Raw genomic sequence first — 9,930 nt, 5'->3', positions numbered from 1 at the left:
AAAAGGGTAGTACATTATAACTGCATAACAATTTTCTTTTTCATTGCAATATTTTAATATTAAATTAATATTATGTAATACAATTTATACTAATTTTTTATATAGTTTTCATAAATGATAATATAATAAAGTTTAACATATCTAATATTAAATATTATTAATATGTTAGAAATATACTTAATTTAAACCAATTTACAATTTTTTTATAATATCTATATTTATGTCTTTTTTAAATTAAAATCAAATTTAATTTTTTAATAAACATTATAGTTTTATTAATTTCAGCGGTGGTTTTCACTTTGAGTGGGTTATCACTGTTATGTGCTCATTTGGACGTTTTTGAAGTGCCTTAAAGAGACATAATGCTATATTACCATATTGTATGGGGTGCTTTAGATGACATCAAAAAGGTATAATTCACAATCGATGATGGAACACTACACATCTAATTTGGTTCAGTGACTCGTAAGCAAATTGAAACCACTAATAAAAACAAGATTAAGTGCACTTTAGAAAACAAATTTAAAAGATAAATTCACTTGATATTTTTGTAATTGTGGTCAAAATTCCAAATAAAGTATCACGGGAATGTTTGAGACATCCGCAATATAGTATATACTCACACATCTCTTACAAGATAAAGTTGAATAAGTTGTCATGCTAAATCTATCCTCCATTGTAAGATTAAATGGCTTGACATATATTAATAATAATTTAACATGTACTTGAATATTTAAATAATAATTCACCCATATAAGATGATTAGTTTTATAATAATTATAGTGAAGTTAATGTAAATAATTAAGAGAATATTTTTTATACTGAATATAATCTTATTTTTTAAAACTGAGAAGAGATTAACTAGGAAAATACTGTCTATAATTAATACGGAGTATTTGAAAAGTAGAAAAAATATTCTTTGCCACAACTTGTTTAGACATTGATGGTGCAAAAAAATCTAAGTCGCAGAAGTGCTTGGTGAACCACGCAAGTGGAATTTCCCTTTTTCAGAAACCAAAGAAGAAAAGGAGATGAAGACGGAACAAGCACATCAAAAATTAAAAACAGAAAAAGAAAAAAAAAATGTGTATGAAAACGAGTGGTATCTGTTCTCAAAACGACAGAACAAGAAACATAAAAGGACAACTTTCATGGAAAAAAAGAAAAGAAAAAACCATAATCCGAACCTGAACAGAAGTGATTTCAGAACGGTTCTAGGTGGCAATGGCAGCAAAATCTTTGGGCGTCGGTGTGCCTCTGAGTCACCTCGTCGGTTCCAAGTCGCCACCTAGGCTTTGCGCCTTAATTATCAGATGCTCTGCTAGTAATTCCTTCTTCTTCCTTTCTCTTCCATTTTCTTTACCAACAAACCGATTTCGTGTGCCATGATTTTTATTCCAACCTTTTTTTTTCCTTTTGGTAGTTTATGATTTGGTTTACGCTTGAAGTGAACACATTCTTTACGTATACATGGGGCTTGAAGAAATTGATCAATTTTTTTTTGGATTGAAATGTAGAGAAGGGTGAAAGGCCTTGGAAAACTTCGGATGCTAGGCTTGTGTTAGAAGATGGATCAATCTGGAAAGCAAAGTCGTTTGGTGCTTCAGGAACCCAAGTGGGTGAAGTGGTTTTTAATACATCATTGACTGGGTGAGATGAGATAAATTATGGATCATACATGCATTAGGTCTGAATAAGGATATATGTAACTTTTTTTAATATATGTCCACTGCAGGTATCAAGAAATTCTAACAGATCCTAGTTATGCTGGTCAATTTGTGCTGATGACAAACCCGCATATTGGTAACACTGGTGTAAATTTTGGTGAGTATTTTTAGATTTAAATTCTAAGTCTCTTGAATCTTGGTTCTTGGAAATTGTCTAAAAGTTACCTTTTGATGCTCTTACTGCCAGATGATGAGGAATCAAGAAAGTGCTTCCTTGCTGGTCTAGTAATTAGAAGTTTAAGCATCAGGTTAATTTACATTCTCCAGAAAGCTTTTCACTGATTGAACTTTATATTTTACTATGCTTACTTTTTCTTTGTCCTTGTAATAAATCTATGTAGTACCTCAAGCTGGAGATGTGTAGAAACTTTAAGTGGTTACTTATCAGAAAGGAATATCATGGGAATTTGTGAGTAATGTATACGAATGCATAAACCCTGCAAGTGTTACTTTGATAAATTCGTTTGTAGCTTTTGGCTTTAACTTTGGTGATGCTTTGTGATGCAACAGATGATGTTGACACACGGGCTATCACACGCAGATTACGACAAGATGGCAGCCTTATTGGTGTGTTGAGTACCGACAATTCTATAACAGATGAGGAACTACTTAAGATGTCTCGTTCTTGGGACATTGTTGGTATGAATATGAATCTCTGAGGCTCTGGAAACATTGTAGAAGCGAGTGACTGTTGTTTCATTTTGCAGGTATTGATTTAATAAGTGGAGTATCATGTCAAACTGTGCATGAATGGGTTGATAAAACAAAGCAAGAATGGGATTTTAGTTCTGGAGGGAGTGGAGAGACTTTCCATGTAAGTGTTAGAAAGAAGCATTCTTTAGGCACTTCCACATTCCTTTTTCTTTGTCTGATGCCGTTTAATGAATCACAGGTTGTTGCTTATGATTTTGGAATCAAGCATAATATACTTAAGCGTTTGGCGTCTTATGGCTGCAAAATCACTGTTGTACCATCGACGTGGCCAGCAACAGAAACTTTGAAGATGAATCCTGATGGGGTGCTTTTCAGCAATGGCCCTGGAGATCCATCTGCTGTTCCTTATGCAGTTGAAACAGTGAAGAAAATTCTGGGAAAGGTGTCTGTTTTTGGAATTTGCATGGGCCATCAATTGCTGGGTCAGGCTTTAGGAGGCAAAACCTTTAAGATGAAATTTGGTCATCATGGAGGGAATCATCCGGTTCTTAACCTTCGAACAGGCCATGTTGAAATTAGTGCTCAGGTATGCGATCTGATGAACTTTCTACACTAAAAGAAAGAGGGTTAGTAACATTTGATCTTAAAATAATGACAGAACCTTAAAATAATGACAGAACCACAACTATGTCGTTGACCCTGCTACATTGCCAGAAGGAGTGGAAGTTACACATGTTAATCTTAATGATGAAAGTTGCGCAGGCCTTGCTTTCCCTGCTCAAAGAATAATGTCTCTTCAATACCATCCCGAAGCCTCACCAGGACCTCATGATTCTGATTACGGTATGAAATACAAACTGCTGCTATAATTATTCCAGTTGCAATCGTTATAAATATTGTTGTTCATTATGCAGCTTTCGGAGAATTTATAAAACTAATGAAGCAGCAGAAGACAAGGAAACTTGAACCGAAAATATCTACATTATCTGGTGCATAACCATTGAAAATGTTTACTCTGCATACTGCTCCAAGAATCACATAATAGTGTAATTTTGAGAGTGTTGGTTAAGGTATGATCAATTGGGTACCCTCTAAGGGTTGAATTAGCTTTTATATACTCTGTTTCTGATTGAAGACGGAACATTGTGTGAGTATTTTATAAAAATAAAAACAATGAGAACAATTTTTACTCTCCCATCCACTGATAGCGTAACAGAGAACCAACAATTTATTTTTAATTCTTGCAACAATAATTTGTAAGAACAGAGAATTATACCTTGAATAAAAACAAAATTAAAGATGCTCGAGACAAATATTTGAAAACTAAAATTATGTAACATGATTAAGTACATAAGGGTGTCAATGGAAGAAGTCACCAACTCCAGATTCTAAGATGCACACATAGAAACCACAAAAGACTGAAGAAAAACACACAAACCCTAAAAGCAACAAGTAATAACACAATGTTTAAAATTAAGCCCTTTCGCCTCTGATTCTACGAGCAAGTTGAATGTCCTTAGGCATGATGGTGACCCTCTTAGCATGAATGGCGCAGAGATTAGTGTCTTCAAAGAGTCCAACCAGGTAAGCCTCAGCGGCTTCCTGAAGGGCCGAAACGGCACTGCTCTGAAACCTCAGATCCGTCTTGAAGTCCTGAGCAATTTCACGAACTAAACGCTGGAAGGGGAGCTTTCGGATCAGAAGCTCTGTGCTCTTCTGGTACTTCCTGATTTCCCTCAGAGCAACGGTTCCTGGTCTGAACCTGTGGGGCTTCTTCACACCGCCGGTTGCCGGAGCAGATTTCCGAGCAGCCTTTGTGGCCAACTGCTTCCGGGGAGCCTTGCCACCGGTGGACTTGCGGGCCGTTTGCTTTGTACGTGCCATTTGGAAGCTTCTGGAAGGGTTGTGTGTTGGTTAGTGGAAGAGCTGAGAAGCTTGGAAACGACTCTGGTGTAAAGGAAGAAGCAGACTCTGGTGTGAAAGAAGAAGCAGAGGGGGTTCAATTATATAGGTGAGACTCTCAAATTTTGGAGGGAGATTTTTTTTCATCTGAGCGCTTTGGATTTTTAGTGATCCGTGTGAGACTGGATCCAACTGTCAAGATTCGGTCTCGACGTATCACCCGGATTCATGTTTTCCATCTTTTAGATTTTCTTTTAGGCTTTTTTTTTTCTCGAGAATATTCTCGAGTTTTCGGGTTCATTGGATTGGGAATATCTGTCCCCTTCAATTTGGTAAGAAGGATTCTACTTTAGTTGGTAAAAATAATTTCAATAATTTTAGAAAAATTATTGAAATCATAACTTTAAGCTGGTTTAAATGAAATTCTCTAAGTATTTTAATTTGTCTATGGTATAGGATAAACATTTTTCTACATAATAGGCAGATATTTTAAATATATAACTATGTATTAAATATATAATAAATAATTTCAATTATACTATAAAGTGTTTTTGTTTATTAATAATTTATCTAAAACTAATCTATTTAGTTTAATATTTTTATATGTAAACAATATATCAAAAAATATAAAAACAAAAGATAATCATTATCCGAGAATTTCTTTTTTTTATACATCTCAAAATATCAATTTTATCATTTAAAATATGATTATTTATTAAATTTTTAAAAATTGATTGTTACTTTTACAATTTTTTTTTTATTTATTAACAATTACTCTCTTATCTTTTTTATATATTTTATTTTATTTTTAACAAATATTAGTTTTGTTTTATATATTAACTTAATAATATTATATTATCATTATCTATTAATATCACATATAATTAAAAGATGCGTACACATAAACGGGACAGCACCTATGTACGTAATAATAGTAAAAATAATAATAATTTGGTTTTAATGGACGGTAAGAATAAAAAAATACTATATTATTATTAACATATATATATATATATATATATATATATTTATGTTTATATTTAACAACAGAAAGTTTGATAGGAGAAAAAATTATATTCTTAAAAACCATAATCCCCAAATTTTAATACTTCTAAAAGACAAAGTTATGTATTTACAACAATATTTATATGTTACTTTTATTACAAAAAAATATTTTATTTTTAATTTTTAATTTTATAAAAGTAAACTTCTATTTTATTCATGGAAACTTTAACTAGACAAGATTAATTTTCTACAATATTATGCTTCTGACGAAAATTGATCAAAATATGTTCTACAAAAATATTGATTACCGATGAATATTTAAGCTACGTATCCTTTAAAATAACAGTATTGGAAATGACTTCTGAATTTAAGATATTTTGTCAATATTTTCATTAAATTTTTGTCTTTAAAAGATTTTTTTAAACTTATGAAAAACAATATATTTTTTTTAAATGATTGTAAATATAATAAATAATATAAATAGAATATAAAAACAAAATTAAAAACAAAATTTCTAATTAGTACATGATATTGAAAATTTTATTATCCAATTTCTATATTTTATATATTTATAACAAAATAATAATAAATAATATCTATATTGATCCTCTTTAACAGAAATCTTGATATACGTTCCAACAAATTAATGAATAGTTTCATTTCCGTTCATTAAAAATCATTCTTTGAATCAGAAAACCAAAAGGTTTTAGGTTTTGAAAATCAACAGAAGAATTCAGAATTAAATAAATGTGAGTAATGATACCAAATGCATGATTTATTCAACCTATGGTGTGAAAGAAAAATAAAATCATAAATGAATTTCTCTTCTGGTCAGACAAATATGGAAAGACCTTTCACTTAAGTTTTAATATTTATTTTGACTGAAAAACGAAATTGACCTTTTATTGTACACTAACTAACTGAAATATATATTGCTTATTTACTAAAAAAATATATATTTTAATCCATTTTTTGTATCTATTTTTAATTTAATATTTTAATTACTATCATTTATTTTATTTTTTTCAATAATGTAATGTGATGATTTAATAATAATTAAATTGATGAATTAAAAGCGGATAAAAAATAAATTAAAACATCATTATTTATTTACTAATAATGAAATCAATTATTATAAATTGAAGTATCCTAATTTGTACTTAGAAAAAGCTAAAAAATCATTAGAAACTTAACAGGTTTCGAATGTCAACAGCACTAGTAAGTAATGTCTCTGTTTGTTTTAATCAGGAAAAAACTTGAGTACTACACATAGAAGAACAGAAAACAGAGATCAAAACATGGTATACTAAACCCTTCAAGATCCATAAACAAACGTACCGTCACCTATACTAACAAATGGCAAACCCTAAAGCCAAACAAAAAAAAATTAAAAAACAAAAATCAAAGAAACTAGGCCCTTTCGCCCCTGATTCTTCTGGCAAGTTGAATATCCTTAGGCATAATGGTGACTCTCTTAGCATGAATTGCACAGAGGTTAGTGTCTTCAAAGAGTCCAACCAAATAAGCCTCAGCAGCTTCCTGAAGAGCCGAGACAGCACTGCTCTGGAATCTCAGATCTGTTTTGAAGTCCTGCGCGATCTCTCGAACCAATCGCTGAAAAGGAAGCTTTCGAATCAGAAGCTCTGTACTTTTCTGATACTTCCTGATTTCCCTAAGAGCAACAGTTCCTGGTCTGAACCTGTGGGGCTTCTTCACACCGCCGGTTGCCGGAGCAGACTTTCGAGCAGCCTTCGTTGCCAACTGCTTCCGGGGAGCCTTGCCGCCTGTAGATTTACGGGCTGTTTGCTTAGTACGGGCCATTTGGAAGATTATAGAAGATTCTGAAGATAGTTGTTTGGGTATAGATGGATGAGGGTGAAGGACAGAGGATTTAATTATATAGGTGAGAGCTTGAAAATTGGAGGGAAAACAAAATCCATTTGGAGTGATCCGTGTATGGGTTTATCGGACGGTCACGATATAACGGGGATTCATCTTTTTCCATATTATTGTTCGTTTGGCGCCAGCAAAAGATTTGGTGTATTCATTGTTTCAAAAGTTTACCTTTTAATCTTATCATATATAAGTTTAAATACTAAAAATTATTTTTTAATTAATTTTGTTAATATATTTTTTTATTATTATGTTTTCAAAATTTGATGTGTATACAATTTACCTGCATAAAATAAACAAGAATAGAGTGAATATATACTCAAATTTACTTGCATAAAACGATAAAGAAATTTGTCTAAGTATTTAAAAAGATACATAACTTATTTCTGTCCGATTCCAATATAATTGCTTAGTTACGAAAAGTAGTTGATAAATTAATTAAAAAATATTTACTCAAACTGCATATCAATATAATTTAATGTTGATTTGGAATTTGAATAAAAAAACAGTTTAATATGATTACATAATATCTTATTGGTTCTTCAAAATTAATTCAAGAGTGATTTGATTATTTTACTTGTTTTGGTATGATTAAAAATATATATATATATAGAAAGACAGAAAAAGAGGGAGGTAGAGAGATAAGCATAAAGATAGATCCATATAAATATTAGAAATTGTACTAGATTTTATGAATGAATAATAAAGCTAAATATATTGACACAATTTATATCAAATAATATTGAGATATTATGAAGAAAAATCAATAGATGATTATCCAATACATTAATGTTTAATCATGCCTGTGAGAAAAATATGTAATTCATTAACTATTAAGATTATCTACTTTGTAATATTTTATTTTACAGTAGAAAACTAATAAAATAATATATTTCATAATAATATTCGAAGGTAATTGAACAGAATAAAAAATATATTAATACATTTTTTTAAGAATTTAAATTATAAAAATATACTATTTATATAATAATATTAAATATACAAAAATATTTTTATAAATAACGTATTAACCACTTGTGCATTTGCTGTAATCTTACAACTCTAACTAAAGATTTCCCATCCTTCAAAGGTGTCTATAAACTTGTATCTCTATTTGCTCACACAAAAATGGTGATTATTGGAAAAGAAGAAAACAACACAAGACCATAAAATGTGTGGGTAGGTTAATATACAATAGAGTTATCATAAGACCATTTAGATCATACCAATTATAAGTCATACATGGAGAAACTAGAATAATTCATATAATTGCACACGGATATCTTGGAGAGTTTGGCTGCTCAACAAATAAGTACATTGTCATCTTTGAGACTCGTTGCTTAACCAAATTAGTTGGGAGTTTGACTGTGCAACCAACAAGTAGATCGTCGTTTGGGAGACTATTTGCTCGATCAAATTAGTTGAGAGTCTAGTTGATCAACCAACAAGTAGATTGTCATTTAGGAGACTAATTGCTCGACCAAATTTGTTGGGAGTCTAGTTGCCCAACCAACAACAGAACACCATTTGGGAGATTAATTGCTTGACCAAATTAGTTGGGAGTTTGGCTTCTCGGCCAACAAGTAGATTGGCATTTGGGAGACTCATTACTCAACCAAAATAGTTGGAAGTATGGCTACTTAACCAACTAGTAAACTGACATTTTGGAGACTCATTGCTCAACCAAATTAGTTAAAGTTTGGCTACTCAACAAACAAGTAGTTTGTCATATTGGATATCTATTACTCAACCAGATTAGTTGGGAGTCTTAACCAACAAGTAGATCATCATTTGGGAGACTAATATTTCTTTTTGTATTTTTTTTAGGGAGACTAATGCTCTTTTTCATCTTTTGGGAGACTAATGTTCCTTTTCGTCTTTTAGGAGACTGATGCTCATTTTCGTCTTCTGGGAGACCAATGCACCTTTCCGTATTTTGGAAGAGTTAATGCTCCTTTTTGTCTTCTTTAACATTTATCCAACAAAAATCTAATTAAAAGTAACTAGAAAGAGCCAAACAAAGCGGATGCCAACATGCACAAAATTTGTAAGTTATAATTATGTGAGTACAAAATCAAATGTAAGATTAAAAATAAGTAGTAAAGAACACCAAATCATGTAACAAGACAATTATAACTTCAACAACCAACCACACATTCACTAGTCTTTTCCTTAAAGATCACCATAATCCAATTGCCAAGAGATAAAAGATCATAATTCAATCAAGTGGTCATGATCGTGTGCTAAAATTTGACATTCTTTGGCCCTCCACTATAAATTTAGTTATGCGTTGTTCATGAGATCTCCTTCCACCATTTTCACATCCTACCCCACAAATCGCTTTAAAGAATAACAACTCATGAAATCTACAACTAATAACAAAAGTTGATACATTTAAGAATATAAAACAAAATATAGAACAATAGATAAATTATAAATTAAAAATCTATGGGAATTTGATGAATTATGAAACCACATGTCCATTGCTTGTCTTCCAAAGCTCCTAAGGAGTACAATGGTGATAGTGCTTCAAAAGGCAAATTGGGAAGGCACACTTTTCCTTTAGACGTGGTGGGTTTATGGAACACGATAGTCACGAGCCCCATGTTGGATGCTAATATTATAGTCAAAAGAGTAAAATTTGATCAACCAGAACATATATTGAGTTATATGCCTTTTCCCTAATACTGATTGTCCATCTATCCTTGTCGACCTCTTAACTTTTTGCCTCCTTTATTTTTTGCCAAAT

The 9,930-nt window shown here is 31.3% G+C and overlaps 2 protein-coding genes across 2 annotated transcripts; one reads left to right on the top strand and one right to left on the bottom strand.

Moving 5' to 3' along the window:
• The first annotated feature begins 1,064 nt into the window (after positions 1-1,064).
• On the top strand, positions 1,065-3,573 carry LOC114178352 (carbamoyl-phosphate synthase small chain, chloroplastic-like). Its single transcript, XM_028064194.1, has 10 exons — positions 1,065-1,324; positions 1,518-1,650; positions 1,736-1,824; positions 1,915-1,975; positions 2,069-2,136; positions 2,238-2,366; positions 2,435-2,541; positions 2,620-2,967; positions 3,059-3,224; positions 3,296-3,573. The coding sequence occupies exons 1-10, from the start codon at positions 1,225-1,227 to the stop codon at positions 3,376-3,378; spliced, it is 1,284 nt and encodes a 427-aa protein (XP_027919995.1). The 5' UTR covers positions 1,065-1,224; the 3' UTR covers positions 3,379-3,573.
• Positions 3,574-3,663: 90 nt separating this feature from the next.
• LOC114178497 (histone H3-like centromeric protein CSE4) lies at positions 3,664-7,160 on the bottom strand. The gene is made up of 3 exons (XM_028064434.1): positions 6,700-7,160; positions 6,545-6,551; positions 3,664-4,295 (listed from the first exon to the last, which is right to left on the bottom strand). Exons 1-3 carry the CDS (start codon positions 7,107-7,109, stop codon positions 3,855-3,857), a joined length of 858 nt encoding a protein of 285 aa, XP_027920235.1. The 5' UTR covers positions 7,110-7,160; the 3' UTR covers positions 3,664-3,854.
• Between the last annotated feature and the right edge of the window lie 2,770 nt (positions 7,161-9,930).

The sequence above is a fragment of the Vigna unguiculata genome, chromosome 3 (assembly GCF_004118075.2).
Source record: "Vigna unguiculata cultivar IT97K-499-35 chromosome 3, ASM411807v1, whole genome shotgun sequence".
NCBI lineage: Eukaryota > Viridiplantae > Streptophyta > Magnoliopsida > Fabales > Fabaceae > Vigna > Vigna unguiculata.
Note: the sequence above shows the minus strand (reverse complement) of the source record. Positions and strands in the feature narration are given on the sequence as shown.